Genomic DNA, 18,651 nt, shown 5'->3' with positions numbered 1-18,651 from the left:
TTTCTTCTTGACCTGGCGCCCAGAAAGAAGTTTTGAAAGTTGTTGTTGTTGCTTGGCAACCAAAAGTTAAAACCAAACGTCTGCGAATTTGATTCATCCGGAGTGAGTCATGACAGTGCCGCGGCACATGAGCTTCTCATGGGCGCTCACTTTCTTGCGGCACACTTTGGAGCATTCGAAACTACAAGTAATCTCAGTAAAACTAATTCCTTTAACGGAAACTGGAGTTCGCCTTATTGCTGAGCCAGTGACTTGAGCCATGTCCTAGTGCAGCCACCGTGCTGAACCAAAAAAAGGCAACAACTAACTGCTCAGCTGATTGGGGGGGGGAGAGAGAGAGAGACAGGGAATCAATCCTCAGATAGAATTGAATCACTGGTAAATTTGAAGGTGGTCAGCTTTTGGATACAAATGAGTGAAATTGACACGTGTGCTTTTGTAATCTTTGTCTCTGAAGTGCTTGGTCAGATGGTAACAATCTCACTCTCCCTCTGTGTGGGGTTGGTGTTTTGAGACTGAAGGCGCGTGAGTGAGAGTGGGCGGGGATTCCGAGGTTTGTTACAATCCGCAGCTACATTGTTACATTCGCATTGCAACCAGGGTGGCTACAGAGAGAGCAGCAATGAGTCGACAGATGTGTGGAGGCACTAGTGCTGAGAAATCTGCTACCGAGGAGTTGCAGCAACTTGCTAATTCCGTGAGTATGAACCCTGCAGAAACAGTGACCCGTTTTCCAAAAGAATAATCTACCCGAGCAGCTCGGATTTTATACAATGGAAACTAATAACCACTCCCATGACTGCGATTGCCGAGGCTAAAACGAGTAAACCCAGCCCACGAAGACCCAACGCTTATTGAGATTTTAAAGAAGAGGAAAGTGAAGTTGATAAATTTGAAGATGGATTTCCAAATAATAGAATCGATCTGCCTTATGTACAACTGCCAGGCAAGGATTTGGGAAATGCTCGCTGTTCGAGCAGGGCGGAGTGGGGTTTAAAGTCAGAGATGCACAAGAATGACATTTTAAAATTAGTTTTCTCACTTTAAAAAAAAGTGATTAAACTTCAGCCCTCATCTAGACTTTAAAGCAATAACTGGTACAAAGTAATGTTTGTATTGTTGGGGATTTTCCAGAAATGCTGGAATTACCCACTGAGCCAGTCTGTATTCCCATTGATCATGATTTTTTTTTTTTCATTTAAAAAAAATCTTTTAAATAGGTTAATGGGTATGTAAGCATTCCCTCCTGTTAAACAGGAATGACTGGTAAATTCAATAATTTTTTTGCCTAATCGGACTGATTTTGTAAGACAATGCAGAACAAGACAGTCCCGTACTGGCCTCAAGTGATTATTCTTATTATTATGTGATAGACAGTTTGTGTAGGGCAAGTTCCCTTAAACAGCACTGTGATCAATATTAGCCAGGATACTGGGGAGAACGCCCCTATTCTTTGAAATATTGCCACAAGAGCTTTTACATTCAACTGAGGGCAGATGGGGCCTTGGTTTAACATTTTAGTCAAAAGACATCACAGCACTCCCTCAACTGTGGTGGAATGTTATGCTTTATTTTATTTTCAGTTCTGGGGTGGGACTTGCATTCATAACCTTGTGACTCAGGCAAAGTGTGACCAACTGAGCTAAGAGTTCTGGGATGAGACTTACACTCATAACCTTGTGACTCGGGCAAAGTATGTCCAACTGAACTAAGACTAACAGTGGTCTGGAAGCTAACTGGTTGAAGGTATTCTAACCAGTAATCTTGTGAACCATAGGTTTGTGGTCATCGGTTGTAAGTTGGTGCACAAGTGAGGCTAGGAAAACCTGATTCATGCAAATGACTGTCCCCGACCTCAACAGTTGTGTTATAGTCTCCCAAATCTGTATTCATTTTTTTTTCTGAGAAATCTGTTTGAAATCAGGTTTTCACCCCTGCTACAACACCACTGCAGTTCTTGTAGGATGTCATTTCAGAATTCAAGACTGCGACGGCAAACTACCCCATTAAATTTAGATTTATTGTAACGTATACTGAGGTACATTGAAAAGCATTGTTCTGCTTACAGTCCAGGCAGATTATTCCATACATGAAAAACGTAGGACATACGAAGGGTACATAATGTAAATACATAGACATAATAATACATCGGGTGAAGCAGATGGAGTGTAGTACTACTCGGTAAAGAAGATGTGTGAAGAGATCAGTTCAGTCCATAAGAGGGTCATTCGTGCATGTTAGTGCGTGTTCTCTGACTTTTGTACCTCCTGCTGAATAGAAAAGGTGGAAGAGAGAACCTGGGTGGGAGGGGTATTTTTTGACCAAGTTGACTGGACCTTCCTTTCACAAAGCCCCTCCATAGGGGCAGCACGGTAGCATTGTGGATAGCACAATTGCTTCACAGCTCTAGGGTCCCAGGTTCGATTCCGGCTTGGGTCACTGTCTGTGCGGAGTCTGCACATCCTCCCCGTGTGTGCGTGGGTTTCCTCTGGGTGCTCCGGTTTCCTTTCACAGTCCAAAGATGTGCAGGTTAGGTGGATTGGCCATGATAAATTGCCCTTAGTGTCCAAAATTGCCCTTAGTGTTGGGTGGGGTTACTGGGTTATGGGGATAGGGTGGAGGTGTTAACCTTGGGTAGGGTTCTCTTTCCAAGAGCCGGTGCAGACTCGATGGGCTGAATGGCCTCCTTCTGCACTGTAAATTCTATGAATGTCTATGAATTTTTGTGCAGTTGGGTAAAACTGCACTCACTTGGCTCCATTTTTATCCATCTAATCATCATAAAATCAGCTGCAATTGCTTCTCTTCCCACTCCAGTAGTTTTTTTTAAATTGAAAGTACCCAATTCATTTCTTTTCCAATTAAGGGGAAATTTAGCATGGCCAATCCAACTACCCTGCACATCTTTGGGCGTGGGGGTGAGACCCACTCCGACACAGGGAGAATGTGCAAACTCCACACGGACAGTGACCCCGGGCCGTGATTGAATCCGGGTCCTCGTCTACTCCTGTAAAGTTACCTCTGGCATCTGCCAGGATATATTCTTGGTCCCTCTTATTTCTCGTCTACATGCTGCTTCTCAGAATAACATCCATTCGAAAACACAGCATCTGTTTTCAAGTGTGAACTGATGATATGTATCTCTACCTCAACACCACCTCTGTCCACATTGTCACTGTTATCAGATTGCTTTCCTTACAGTCAGTACTAGATGAGCATAAATTTCCTACAGTTTTAAATATTAGGAAAACTGATGCTATCTTTGGTGGCCTCAGCTAATCTGCCAGTCACTGTCTCCATCCTTTTCCCTGGTAACTGTCTGAGACTGAACAAAAAGACTCCACGATATCCTTCTGACAACATATCAATAATAGGACAGACTCAATTCACTTGTGTAACTGCCTGACTGCATCCTGCCTCAGCTCATTTGCGGAGGCTCATCCTCGCCTACTGACCTTTCATATTCTACCATCTCCCATATCCTACCCTCCATAAATGTGATAACATCCAAAATGGCTGCCTATGTCTGAATCAGCGCCAATCCCTTTCCTTGCTGGCTATGTTGGCTTTTGATCAAGCAAGGCATTGGTTTTACAATTCTCACCCTTGTTTACAAATCCTTCCATGGCTTTGACTCCTGCCTGTCTCATTAACCTCCAGCCACACAACCCTTCAAGATATCTGCACTTCTCTCATTTTGGGCTCTTGAGCATCCCTGATTTTAATCGCTCCACCTTTAGTGGCCGCACCTTCAGTTGTCAAGGCCCTATGTTCTGGAATTTCCTTCCTAAACTTCTCTACCTCTCCTTCCTCCTTTTTTAAGATGGTCCTTAAAACCACCTCTGACCAAACTTTTCCTGCCTTAATATCTCTTTGTGGCTTGGTGTGAAACTTTCATTAATGCTGAAATTAATTGCCTTGGGATGATTTTATTACATTAGAGGTGCAATATAAGTCATTATTGAGAGAGGGAAGAAAAGATTTCCTCAAATTAATCGGGTTTTTTTGGAGCTGAAAGAGAGTGTCTTGTGTTAACTCATCACACCAAGCTTTGTTAGCCATATCCTGTAGTGCACACAGTTCTACCTTAGCCAGTGCACCACCTGGGTGACCTATAGTGACTCCTGGCCTCAAAATATCATATTCAAATACTAGTCCTCGTGTTTAAATTATTTCATAGTCTTGCCCTTCACTGAATCAGTTTCACCTATCCCATTGTCTTCCTTTTTGAAACTCTGTTTCTCTGACTGGCCTCTTATCTCATTGAAACCTACAAAATACTGATAGGCAAAGGGATAGGTAGGGTAGATGCTGAAGATGTTTATTTGTTTGGGGTGTTTAGAACCACAGGACACAATTATTTTAAAAAATAACTAAAAACCGAGGGGGGGGGGGGGGGCACTTGGGACCAAGATGAAGAGAAAATGTTTTACTCGGAGGATTGTGAATTGAATCTTTGTGGAATTCCTTACCCCAGAGGGTGGTGTAAGCTCTGTCGTTGAGTATGTTACAAGTAGAGATTGACCAATTTCTAAATTCCAATGATGTAAAGGGATATGGGGGGCGGGGGGGAGAAATGGCATTGAAGTGGATGATCAGGCATGATCGTACTGAATGGCGGGGCAGGCTCAATGGGCTGAATGGCCTACTGCTCCTATGTTTGCACATGTTCCCCCATATTGACCCTACATTTGCCTATCTCCTCTGGAATTCCTTGTCTAAATTAGTCACCTTTCCTTCCCATTTGGACTCCTCCTTAAAACCTGCCTTTTGTTTAAGTGTCTACAGTTCAATTTATTGAATATAAAAGTACTTTGGGACAAAGTCATGAAAGACACTACATGAATGCACATTAGCTCTTTACTCTTTAATATAGTTCTATACACATTTCTTGATTACCTATGGAAATCTTTTTTTTTTCAATTCATTAAAGGTATTTAAGTAAGTTCTGGAGTCCTTGAGAATCCTCTTTATTTCTTTCTTCAGATGAAGCCTAAGATTGAAGAAGAAGCTGAGAAAACATTTGATGTGTTTGTTGTAAAATCCTACAAGACTCAACTTGTGTCCGGCACCAACTATTTCATGAAAGTAAGTTTATCCTTCTTGGGGTTCAAACAGTTTGCAATGGTGTCTATTATGAATAAATAATATTAGCACTCTTGGTTTGTCTCGTGCAAGGTGAACAGGATTCTTCTGCAGCCTCTGTCGTGGTTCCCCAGGACGACAATTCGTGTTTATCGATTAAATCAGAGAGTCTGAACAGCGATCTTCCAAGCAGCAGATTTTATTCAGCTAGTACAAGAGAATAAAATCGGGATGTCCGGAACAATCCGAAGAGCCCTCAGGCTTACAGGCTTTTTATATACATTTTAGTTCCATATCTCAAGGTCCTCATCTCTCTTATCTTACTCTACAGCCGGACCTCGCTTTTGGCCACTATTATTTTTAGATGCCTTTTATCTGTTTTAGTCACGATTGGTCGCTTCCTTTTTCCTCTCTCTGTCTCTTAAACCATAGTGGTTATAACTCCTGCTCTTATCTATACTTTTCTGCTTGTGCAACAATCGTGGTTGAGCTGATTTAGGCCGAATGTATAGGAAACATCTGCTTTCTTTATTCTGTTTTATTATGGTTTATTATTAAAATAAGTCACGAAGCAGTATTCACTGTATTCCCAAGTGATTAGTAGTTGCTTTTATTAATTGGTAATTGCTAAGCTACTTTTCTGGGTCTTCTGCTTTGGTTATATCAACTATACTTGATTACCTTAGGTTGTCTATGCTATGTTTAATTATGTTACTTCACACAGGGTTATTCTAAATTACAACAGGTTACATAGGTCACACATTCATTTCATTGCTCACCTAACTCTACTGTATTATTTCACTAAACCCTATGATTCTTTATACCATATCTAGGTTATATCATATCTAGGACAAGTTACCTATACTTATACAATACTCAGTACAAATTCCCAACATGTCCCCCCTTTGAGGCTACCTCCTAGCCTCATCACAATTTACCAAGCTCAAATAACCCCTCATTGTTTCGAAAACAAATCGCTCTCTGCAGGCAATGTGGAGGAGCTGAAAATTTTGGCCAGGGACCAATGCCCCTGTTATACTTTTTAACATAAAGCGGTTAGACAGATTCAGATTCTCAGGCTGCTCCCCCAGGTTGCCTGCCCCTAACAGTCATCAGCCAAAAACCTCCCCATATTTGTCAAGGAAAGGAAAAAAAGACTGATTCCTGTTTACAGACTAAGTTCTTTTGGGCAGCCGCGTTGTTCAACAAGGTGCGTATCCATGTCACCAGGCGATCGTCCAGAACCGCAGTTAGTTCACAGAGTGACGAGATTCAACTTCAACCAAAGTCATGGTAAATTCACTTCGTGGGGGCGATTTAAAGTCTCCCCATTCCTCTGTCGTTCGTCCTGGGCGTGAACTGCTGAGCACCCGAGTTACCATCTGTCGTGCCGCGATCTTGGAAAGGAAGGATCTCAGAACGGGTAGGAAGCAACAGAAGATTAATCCCAAAATAACTATTGTTGTGACTGCTATAGCTCCGGCCTTGGCAAACCATGCCCCCCATTTTCCGAACATTCTATCCAGCCAACTCCATACCCCCTGTCCAAACCCAGCATTATCTTTCATTTCTGTCGCAAGATTCTTTAACTTATTCATGGCCTTTGTAAATGACCCCTCTGGACTAGTGTTATTAGGGATAAAGGTGCAACACTGATCTCCAAACATAACACACACACCTCCTTTTTCAGCTAGAAGCCAATCTAATGCCTGTCGATTTTGCCATGCCATTTTACTGGTTGCATCCAACTGCTCTCCCAAAGCCGCCAGGGCATCGTTCGAATAATTAATAAACCTCTGCTGATTATAATAAATGTAATTGATCCACTCGGTATTCTTATTGGGTGATATCCAGAAAAAGATGGATTCAAACCCAGCGGCTATTTCATTCCTAGCTTTAAACTCATTTGGGATGCCTCGGGGCTGGCCAATTGCATCTAGTTTTACATTAGGGTCAAGGGTATATGCTCTCTTAACTCTATGTGATGTACTACCGCTTTCCACCGGTAGTATCACAGTGCTCTGGGCCAGCATTACTCGAGCACACAGGCCATGCCAATCTGGTGGTAACGTAGCCAGCAGCCCTTTTTCCGGGCCACAAAGCCACCAGAGATCGGCCAGTTGATTTGATTGATGTTCCAATACATAGGGAGGGGGCGACATTCCCCCTGTTAGGTTGGCAGTAGCAGGATTGAGCAGACCATGGATGTCAGAAACGTCCCAAATCCTTTCACACTGCCCTGTGTAATTTCCCAAATCACTTCCCGCGTCTTGTTCCCTCCAGTAGCAATCTTGGACTTGTAAGTTGGGTTTTACCTGCCATTCCTCTGGGACAGCATCCATAGCCGATTTTGGCCATATGGGACACTGACGGGCCACATGGGAGGAGACATGCTTTGCCCCAGCACGTAGGATACACTCGACTTGACATCTCGGCATTGTCCCCTTACAAAGGTTCTCACATGAATCAGCTGAACAATCTATTGCGTCATACTTGTAAGTTCGATTCTTGTGTACATAGATACGTGGGATTGTGTTATATGGACGACACATTTCTTTTTTCCATTTTAATATCATGGTCCAACAGTCTCCTGACCCCCATGGTATATCAGCTACCTGGGTGCGTGGTCTGTCTGCCGCACATATCACACAATCTTTCCCATCATTATTTTTCTTACCAGTATACGCAGCCCATTTCCACCAGGCGTTTGTTTGTGCTTTCTCCCATACAGTATCTGTGCTAGCTGATCGCTTACGTCTTGCTTGTCTTAATGCTCCACTTCCCTGAATCTGCACCCTTATGGTCTCTGTACCCCATTTCCCGTTGTCATGGTTCAAGGAAGTCCTCAAAGGAAATAGTTTCCAAGTCCCAGGTAGGGAATGAGGGCCCCTCCCTGTTCTCACCTTCCTCGGCACCTTGACTAACAGGCTCAGGCTGGGCATTTGTACCATCAGCCAGCCCATGCACAGGACTACTTTCATCATCATCTACTCCTTCCTGTCTACTTTGATTCTGTTCTACCTCCCCACGAGTCTCCTCGTCTTGCTCTATGTCTTCCTCACTGCTACTTTGATCCGCACCGGCACCGTCCTCAACCTCCCCTCTCTCTTCTACCCCTGTTACCGTTCTGGTACAATGGTTCAAGTGATACCACAGTGTGCTGCCTTCAACTTGCAACGCCGTGGGAGACACTTTAGTGACTTCAAATGGTCCTTCCCTTCTCGGCTCGTTCCAACGTCTCCGGAACTTCCTGATGTATACTCGGTCTCCAGGTCTGATCTGGTGTTCTGCTGCAGGGCTCTCTTCCTCTTTGGCTTTTTCCTGTTCAAATATAGTTCTATGTATAATAGTTAATTGTCGCACATACTCTCTTGCGTCCTGATCTAAACATTCCAGCGCAGGGCCACCTGCTCCCCTGATCTTTGGTACCGGCATTACTCTTCCTGTCATCATCTCATGTGGGCTCAGATGTGTGATTCTGTTCTCCTGACACCTGTATTGCATTAAAGCTAATGGCAGAGCATCCATCCAATTTTTTCCTGTGTCACTGCAAATTTTGCTGATTTTAGCCTTAAGGGTCCCGTTTGCTCTCTCCACCATCCCTTGGGATTGAGGATGATACACACATCCAAACCTCTGCTTTATTCGGAGTGCTGAGAGCGTTTCCCTTAGTGCCCTCCCTATAAAAGCAGACCCATTATCGGAACTTAATTGCATGGGTATGCCAAATCTCGGGATAAGTTCTTTTGACAGGAAGTTAATGACAGTTCCAGATCCTTGATCCTTGGATGGTATTGCTTCTATCCATCTGCTGAATCGATCAATAATCACTAGCATGTATCTTTTCCCCCTCACCACTTTTCCCATATCTACATAGTCCATGCATAAATGTTGAAATGGTCCCTCGGGAATGGGTATATGTCCTATTGGGGCAGTAATGCCCTTTCTGATATTATTCTGAGCACACACCTCACACTGACTCAATATGTAATCAATTGAGTTTTGCAGGTATGGTGACCAGAATCCTTCTTTCTTGATCTTTCTAGCCACCTCTCCTCTGGCACAGTGGTCCACTCCATGTGCTTCGCTGATTAGTACGGTCAGTAATGTTGTGGGTGCTATGACCAATCCCTCCCCATTTCTCCACACTTGATCATGTTGTCCTTGTATCGCTCCTCTGTCTTTCCACATTATCTTTTCAGCTACAGGGGCTTCCTCCTGTAATTGTGCCACATCTTCTAAAGTGATTTGAGGTTCAATATTCCCCACTCCTGGCCCTGGGTGTGGCCTTGCTATCTCTACTGGGGCTATTGTAGCCTCAATGTATCCTGATGCTTCCTTAGCTGCCTGGTCTGCTTTGATGTTTCCCTGTGTGATGCTATCCGTCCCCTTTTTGTGCGCCTGACACTTAATTATGGCTAATTCTTTTGGGCCCATCATGGCCTTTATTAAAGCTCTAATTTGACCCTCGTGGTGTATTGGTCCTCCTCCACTTTTCATGAATCCCCTTTGCTTCCATATTGCCCCAAACAGGTGGCAGACCCCATGGGCATAGGCCGAATCAGTATAAATTTCCACTGCTTCTCCGTTTGTCAACTCACATGCTCTGGTCAATGCTTCAAGCTCCGCTAACTGGGCTGAACATGGCTGTTCACATTCTTTCGCCTCTATTACCTCAAACGATTCCCCTTTTTGTTCAACCACTGCATAGCCAGCATGATTTCCCTTATGATCCCTACAACATGAACCATCCACATACAACGTCCTCTTCTCTTCGGTGCTTAAGCTTTCTGCCTTCAAGTCCTGCCTTAATTTCATAAATGCCCTGGTCTCTCTTACGCACTCATGCTCCTCTCCCTCATGTGGTAGTGGCATATAGTCAGCTGGGTTGGCCCTATTACACTTCACTATCGTAATGTCCGGGAAAGTGGTCAACATTTGAAAATGATGAATTCTAGCCGGTGTTAAAACAAACTTCCCTTTTTCAATCAATTCAGCCACCTTATGGTACACATGTATGTTTATCGGATATCCCATTGTAACTGTAGATGCCTTTTCATACGCCCACCAAGCTGCTGCCAGGCCTTGGTAGCACGGAGGATATCCCATTGCTACGTCGTCTAGCCTGGTGCTGTAATATGCTACAGCCTGCCTTCGTCTACCCTTGCAATTTTCCTGTGTTAGCACTGCTGTAGCAAATCCGGCTTCCCTGTTACTCACAAATAAGTCAAAGGGTTTGTCATATGTCGGTAAAGCCAATGCTGGAGCTTGTGCCATTTCTGTCTTTATTTTCTCAAATGCGTCTGAAGCATCGTTATCCCATTTCAGCTTGGCTCTCAATTCTTCGCAACCTGCCTCCTTCATCACCTTTCGTAGTGCATGTGTCTTTTCTGCATAATTTTCCACCCATTCTGAACTGAATCCTGTCATTCCCAAAAATGTCATCATTTGGCCCACTGTCTGCGGTTTCGGAATCTTTAATACAGCTTCGATCTGTTGAGAAGCTATCCCTTTCTGTCCTGCTGATATTTCTCTTCCCAGGTATTCTACTTTCTCCTGGCACATCTGCAGCTTTTTCCTGGACACCTTGTGGCCCCCTTCTGCTAGTCTTTCTAACAGTTTTAAACTATCCTTCCTGCATTGTTCTTGTGTTTCTGTGCATAACAACAAATCATCCACATATTGTATCAGTGTTCCTTCCAACTGCACTCCTGTTAAATCTTCTTTCAACACCTGATTGAATACATGTGGAGAGTGTTTAAATCCTTGGGGCATCCTGTTGTATGTGTATTGTTTCCCTTCGAACGTAAATGCAAAGAGATACTGACTTTCTGGAGCTAATGGTACACTAAAAAATGCCGAACATAGGTCTATCACAGTAAACCATTTACTTTCAGGTGGTATATTTGTCAACAAGGTGTAAGGGTTTGGAACTTCTACCGGCATATCTTCCACTACCTCATTAATTGCTCTGAGGTCATGCACCAATCTCCATTTTTCTCCGTCCGCTTTCTTCACCGGTAGCAGCGGTGTATTACACCTGCTCCGGGTCTCTTTTAATACCCCTGCTTCTATCAATCCCTTAATTGTTCCTCTAATTCCCTCAATTGCTTCTGTCTTGATTGGATATTGGGGCCTATAAGGCCCCTGGCGTCCTGTCTTTAATCTAACTTCAACTGGATTAGCAGTTTTGACCCTTCCCACATCCGTGTCCTGTCTGGACCACAACTCCTGTGGGAGGGAGTTCAAATCCTTCTCTAAACTCTCTCTCCATTCCAGTTCCTGTCTCTCACTTTGCACTCCTATTGTTACTTGCTTTGGTTTCCCAAGCAACTTAACATCCAAAACTATCTTCGTCATTTGTCCGTCACTAGACGTCCAAATATTTTCATTGTCTGTCTGAACAAATTCTAAGTCTTGTGCTTTCAACACCATTGGCCCTAGGTTTTTTGATCTATATTGCGGATTCACTTTCAATGTGACATGTGGCTCTGATCTAGGTACAGAAAACCATTTATCAACCCATTTATTCCTAACGATTGTGAGGGCTGCTCCCTCTAGTCCAATTAAAATACTTCCTGTCTCTATTTCCTGTTCTTGTCCCGCCTCTCTTTCCCATTTCTCCTGAATCTCAGGTTCCTGCTTCTCATCAAATATCATTGTACTGTGTAATTCTGTTCTTGGCCATTTGGCTTGTGGTATCCTGGCGTCTATAAGTTTTCCCCAAATTTCCCATATTTCTCTTTTAACTTGTTCTTCTATATCTCCCAACCAATATACATTAACCCTTTCATCTCCTGGTATCTCAAGTGGATATATTCCCATCAAATCAATTCCCTGTTCTGTACATTCTAATTTTAGTCCCAAACCTAGGATTGCATCCCTTCCCAATAGATTTAAAGGAGTTTTATCATATATTAAAACAGGTACATGGGTAGTCTTGTTTCCAATGGTAACAGGCACCGGCGTCGTCATTCGAGCTAATGTTACTTTTCCCGAGAACCCCACAGTTTTTATAAACTGGTTTGACAATGGTAAGTGATCCGCATATTTCGTTTGTATGCACGTACATGTGGCGCCGGTGTCTATCATCATGGGGACCTCAATCCCTCCTACTCTAACGTTAATTATAGGTTCTTGCTCTGCGGTTTCTGTTATTTGTACGTACTGTCCTACCATTTTGGGGTTCTCTGGGCCTCCCTATGGGGAAATTTGATGATTTACCGGCCCTTGAAACGTCGGGATGCTGTTTGGTGACACTTGGATCATTTGCTGGCTTGTCTGCCGCTGGTTCTCTCCCTGCCTATAGGAATTTCGCGGACAATTCCTTTTTATGTGCCCTGCTTCCCCGCAACCCCAACACACACCTGGAGGGCCAGGCAATGGTCCCTGTCTTGGAGCCTGATTACTAACCTGTCCCTGTCCTCTTTGATTCTGATAGGGTGGCCTACCACCTCCCTGTCCTCTCCCATTTCTATTCCAGTCATTTTGATTTTGCAGGGCGTATGGGTTTTGATAATTTAGGCCACAAGCTTCTGGGTTCATGGACAGCGGGAAGGCAGAAATGTTATAGGTTACGATGGGTTGGCCTCCATCTCCGCTCCCCCCTAATATTATTGGTGCTGGTTGTTCCTCCAATTTTTGTTCCACCACCACCGGTGCTATCTTTCTGGGTACGAGATCCTCTTTTGCCTTTATCTTATCCTTGTTTTTGATCTCCTCCAACTGTGCTTGAAGGAGTTTACGTTGTATCTCCTTCAACTGTTTATCTGCATTCTTTTCATCTTTACGATATCTCTCCACTGCATGGGCAACATAATCAACAAACTCTCGGTAACTTTTTGAATCCAAGCCCACTACCTCCTCCAGTCTTGTTTTAGCTGGGGCTGGCAAGCCCTCCAGCACTGTAGCCCGAAACATGGCATTGGTCAGTGGGTCTATTAGAATGTCCCTTTCCGTGTCCCTTCTCCATCTTCTTAATTGTTTTTCCACATACACAGCCGCATTCTCCTCCTCACCCAATGGCTCCCCCTTTAGGGTTTTTACATCCATTCGGTTGGGGTATGTATCCCGCAATGCCTGCCATATGTCTTGGCGATACGGGTCCATGGGTGTCCCATCTACGTCTGGGTCATAAGCTGCCATCGGGATACCTGCACGTCTCATTATCTCTGCCATTTGGTCCATTCCTAGCACCTTTGTCAAGAGAGCTTTGATGTCACCCAGTGCCATCCTTTTCCCCATCATTCCCGCCTCCAACTGTCCAATCCACCTTCCAGCTCCATCCAAAATATTAGGTAATTCATTAATTAAACTAGGCAGATCCTGTCCTGACCAAGGGATATACTGCAGTCTGCCACCCTTCAGAATCACCGGGAACACGCTCTTTTCTCTCCTATCCTCAGCTGGAAACTTCACAGGTTTGTGTTTTTTCCGCATTGACTTTCTTCGTCCCCCTAACACTGATTGTCCTCCTTCATCTTCACTACTTGCTTCTGTCTCTTCTTCCATCTTTCCCTTTGTTCTACTTTTCTCCGGGTACCTCTCTGGGTGTTTCCATGTCCATGGTTTTTCCAATCTTTGTCTATTTGTCCCTTCGGGTGCTTCCCAGCCTATCTCTTCTTTTTCCTCTCTGTTCCATCCTACTCTTTTTCCTTCTATTTTTTCCTGTGCCGCCTCACTCCCATACTTGGAGAGATCTTCTTCTGTCCTCCACTTGCCTCCATCTCTAACATTCTTTCCTTTCCTTTCTCTTTCCTTATCTTCTTTCATTGACTTCTTTGCCCATTCCAAAAGTTCTACCATATTTACTTCTTCTGTCAATTCCTTTCTTTTTTGACTCAGCTCATCCAAATCCTCTTCTACTTTCCTTGCCGCTTCTTCTATATCTTGTCTCTTTTCTCTCTCCCTTTCTTTCCATTCATCCTTTGTCATTGGTTCCATGTTATATTCTCCCTCAAAGTTCATTGTACCTGATATAACTGGGTACAGTCCCTTGGAGCTTTGTTCCCCTAAATATGGGGGCGGGGCTTCGTTTGGATCTTCCAACTCTGCTTTTTCCCGAAATTGTACTGGCATCTGCCTCCTGTCTCCCCTCCATGCCCTTCTTTTCTCTTTCCCCTCTTGTTCAAATAGCGCTAGTATCTCTAACTCCTTTTCTCGCTTCTCCCTTCTTTTGCTCGATTTATCCTTAATTTTATAATTCTTTATCATTCCTTTCTGGTCCTCACACCTCTCTACATCCCATGTGCCTTCCTCCGGCCACTGTGTATTGGTCTTACTTGTCCTTTTGGCCCACTTTTTAGAAACGTGTTCTATATCTCCCCTAAGGGCTGGGAACTTCTCCCCTAATTTCTCCACTGGTGTTCTAAACTTGTGTTCCATTATTCGTCTTTTTGGGTTATTGTCACAATCTTTATCACTCAATTCGTCAGAGTTAGGTATCACAGTGATGATTACTTGCTGTATTATTTTCCCTTGTTTAGTCCCCTGTTTACCTTTCTCTTGGGTTTCCTTTGTCAATATCTGTAACTCTAACCGGGGTTCCGATATCCACTTCCCAGTAGTCCCCTGTCCCGGTACTATCTTCCTCTCCCGGGCTATGGGGTAGTATGTTCTCACTTGTTTGTCTATTTGTACAGAAACCCTGTACCGGTCAGATTCCTTTATTAATTTCTCTAGAGTTTCTAATTCTATCTCGTCTATCCAATTTCTGTCAGTTATTTCTTCCCAGTTCACATACGGCCACTCATTTTTTATCTCTTCTAAATTAGTTACATGTGTAATCTTTTCCCACTCCAGGGTTGCTTCTGTTTTTTGTTAATTTTTAATCCCCTGATTTTTCTTCTCAGCCTGTTATATCAATCTCTCCACTAGGTGGTCGTGTCAGTGTAATGTGCTTTTAATTACCGTATTAGGTCAGAGAGCGATCTCTCACTGATCTCTCTCCCTCTCGGTTGACGTCCGTTTCCCGAGGTCCTGGGTAGGTTTGGACTGGCAGATTCTTCCACACTTACTCTCTTCCGGGCAAGTCGTGACCTGAAAAACCCGCTCCAAACCGCTTGACTTAACCTAATTGCATCAATTTAGCGTTCGGTCTTTTTTCCCGTCTCACTTTTTACCCATTCACAGACAATACAGTATTCTCAGCGCGCTTTTGCATGCAATGCTCCACTCTTCAGATCAGGCTCAGTCTCTCAAAGTACTTTACACAATTTAGCTTCACCTTTGCAGGATATCTTTTGGGTTTGGGGAGATCCAGGACCAGCAAAGAGCCGGGTACGCCGGGCCTCGAGATCCCTTTTCCGACAACAAGGATTTACATGCAATATAAATTTGCTCACCTTGCTGTCAGAATGCCGGCTTTGGGATGTCCAGCCCCGGTCGGACCTCCGTCTCCGCCACTCCTTCCAGATGTTTTTCTGGGCGATCTCGCTCCAACCCTGCTCGCAGCGCCAATTCTGTCGTGGTTCCCCAGGACGACAATTCGTGTTTATCGATTAAATCAGAGAGTCTGAACAGCGATCTTCCAAGCAGCAGATTTTATTCAGCTAGTACAAGAGAATAAAATCGGGATGTCCGGAACAATCCGAAGAGCCCTCAGGCTTACAGGCTTTTTATATACATTTTAGTTCCATATCTCAAGGTCCTCATCTCTCTTATCTTACTCTACAGCCGGACCTCGCTTTTGGCCACTATTATTTTTAGATGCCTTTTATCTGTTTTAGTCACGATTGGTCGCTTCCTTTTTCCTCTCTCTGTCTCTTAAACCATAGTGGTTATAACTCCTGCTCTTATCTATACTTTTCTGCTTGTGCAACAATCGTGGTTGAGCTGATTTAGGCCGAATGTATAGGAAACATCTGCTTTCTTTATTCTGTTTTATTATGGTTTATTATTAAAATAAGTCACGAAGCAGTATTCACTGTATTCCCAAGTGATTAGTAGTTGCTTTTATTAATTGGTAATTGCTAAGCTACTTTTCTGGGTCTTCTGCTTTGGTTATATCAACTATACTTGATTACCTTAGGTTGTCTATGCTATGTTTAATTATGTTACTTCACACAGGGTTATTCTAAATTACAACAGGTTACATAGGTCACACATTCATTTCATTGCTCACCTAACTCTACTGTATTATTTCACTAAACCCTATGATTCTTTATACCATATCTAGGTTATATCATATCTAGGACAAGTTACCTATACTTATACAATACTCAGTACAAATTCCCAACACCTCTCAAACCTGACTAGTGATCGACCGGCTTGTTTCCATATTTTCTCTTGTGTTTGAGGATTTTAATTCAAATCAATTGAGGTTAACTTTTTTATACAATAGCATTATCTTTGAGAAAGGGAGGAGGGGTGAAGGCCCAGCCCCATCAATACAAAGTTAATCTTGCAATCAGCATGCCAGTTATTGTAATGTTTGAGGCTGAGGATGTGCCTGAATGTTTTATCCATCTATATAAATTAGTGTGGCAGAAATTTCCCTTGGAATACTGGGGTTTAATATTGGATTGTAGCTTGATGCTTGGTCTGCACTAATCTAACTTCTCTTTCTGTTTAAATTAGATTCACGTTGGTGGCGATGACTACGTGCATGCAAAAGTATTTGAAGACCTTCCTTGCAGGGGAAGTAAAAAGGAAGTAACTGGCATAAAGGTCAATCAATTAGACCACGATGAATTAATCTATTTTTAAAACCAACCTTGCTCCAACCTCACATACTAAATGCAAAAGCAGTTTCTCGGCTTGTGTATCTCTCTCCATAGATATCTACCTGCCTTTATATTTAGGAGATTGGGTTATGGGAACAACATTGATCTTTGCCTTCATGAATTTTTAAAAATCTGTTTCAGTTTGTTAAATGTTTTCATTCTTTTCCTTCCCCCACACCATTTCCACTGCCAGCTGTTCCTTTTCACAAGTTTTCAATGGAATAAAATTAATTAGCCCAGAAAAATGCACAACATGAATAATAGAACATAGGACATTACAGCGCAGTACAGGCCCTTCGGCCCTCGATGTTGCGCCGACCTGTGAAACCACTCTAAAGCCTAACTGGAGAGCTTACACCTATTAGGGGAAAGAGTAATATAAAATGTTTTTAAATCATTCAATCCAAATGGAAATTCAATTTTTCTAGATAGTCTATTTTAACTGCTTTTGTATGAAATATTGTTTCCTGTTTACTGATGATTATATGAAATAGAAAACCAATTCAAATATGTGTATTCATTCTGCATTATAAGGAATGTATTATAAATTTAAAGAACAGCATTGTAAGAAATATATGAATAAATATTGCTCTATACATCATACTGGAAAGCATTGTTTTAAATGTTACCCCCTCCCCACTAAAGGATCCATATAAAGGTACATAAATGGGTGGCATGGTAGCACAGTGTTTAGCACTGTTGCTTCACAGCTCCAGTGTCCCAGGTTCGATTTCCGGCTTGGGTACTGTCTGTGCGGAGTCTGCACATTCTCCCCATGCCTGTGTGGGTTTCCGCCCGGGTGCTCCGGTTTCCTCCCACAAGTCCCGAAAGACGAGCTTGTTAGGTAATTGGACATTCTGAATTCTTCCTCTGTGTATCCGAACAGGCGAACTTTATTGCACTGTTAATGTAAGCCTACTTGTGACAGTAAAGATTATTATTATTTCAGGTTGTTTAATAAAATATTTTATTTCAAAAACAAGACCCTTGATAGAGTGAAATTTTGGCTGGGGACAGGAAGGGATTTTGATAAATTTTCCCAATGGATTGAAGGAGTTATTCTTTTGTGGATTGTTTTTTTTTTAATCCTTCACCATTTCCCCAAACAGCAGTTTGTCTAATAGGATAAAACAGGGGTTCATTTGAAATCTAAGTGCCGGTGATGGGAAGAAAGTACACATTGTAACAGGCAGCTCGCATTTTACATCACCTGGGATTGCACAGATAAGTGTGCATGAGACTGCTTGTCATTGTACTGGATAAAAGGCCATGAGAATGACCACTACAGTTACTTGAGCACATCATCTAGGATGACACCCAAGTGCCTTACTGAGTTAGTGTTTCTTTTTTTTAAAGTATATTTTATTCAAGTTTTTTGGCCAAACATAACAATACGTAGTGTTTCTTTTACACAACAATAAAGCAATATAAATAACCGTGGCCAGTTTTAAACAAATAAGTAATATATAAACAAAAACAAAAAACAAAACTAAATGGCAACTGCCTTGTCCAAAATAAATACTCTCCAAAAATACAATCCAATGTACAATTACATATACCAAATACCTATACATATACAATTACATCCCTGAGAGTCCGTCCGATTCCTCCCCCCCCCCCCCCCCCCTCCCCCCTGGGTTGCTGCTGTTATCTACTTCTTTTCCATTCCCGCTATCTTTCTGTGAGGTAGTCGACGAACGGTTGCCACCGCCTGGTGAACCCCTGAGCCGAACCCCTTAACACGAACTTAATCCGTTCTAACTTTATGAACCCTGCCATATTGTTTATCCAGGTCTCCACACCCGGGGGTTTGGCTTCCTTCCACATTAACAATATCCTGCGC

At 43.0% G+C, this 18,651-nt stretch overlaps 1 protein-coding gene across 1 annotated transcript; it reads left to right on the top strand.

Moving 5' to 3' along the window:
• The first annotated feature begins 432 nt into the window (after positions 1–432).
• LOC140427891 (cystatin-B-like) lies at positions 433–17,409 on the top strand. The gene is made up of 3 exons (XM_072513721.1): positions 433–697; positions 4,987–5,088; positions 16,663–17,409. The coding sequence occupies exons 1-3, from the start codon at positions 623–625 to the stop codon at positions 16,789–16,791; spliced, it is 306 nt and encodes a 101-aa protein (XP_072369822.1). The 5' UTR covers positions 433–622; the 3' UTR covers positions 16,792–17,409.
• The last annotated feature ends 1,242 nt before the right edge of the window (positions 17,410–18,651 follow it).

Source organism: Scyliorhinus torazame, chromosome 8 (genome assembly GCF_047496885.1).
Source record: "Scyliorhinus torazame isolate Kashiwa2021f chromosome 8, sScyTor2.1, whole genome shotgun sequence".
Taxonomy (NCBI): domain Eukaryota; kingdom Metazoa; phylum Chordata; class Chondrichthyes; order Carcharhiniformes; family Scyliorhinidae; genus Scyliorhinus; species Scyliorhinus torazame.
This window is presented reverse-complemented; position numbering and strand designations above follow the sequence as displayed.

Excerpts from the sequence above, each read along its gene's own strand:
- LOC140427891 (XM_072513721.1), top strand. The coding sequence starts at position 623 with ATGAGTCGACAGATGTGTGGAGGCACTAGTGCTGAGAAATCTGCTACC. Across the intron at positions 698-4,986 it reads TGCAGCAACTTGCTAATTCC|ATGAAGCCTAAGATTGAAGA; the intron begins GTGAGTATGAAC and ends TTCTTTCTTCAG. Across the intron at positions 5,089-16,662 it reads GCACCAACTATTTCATGAAA|ATTCACGTTGGTGGCGATGA; the intron begins GTAAGTTTATCC and ends TGTTTAAATTAG.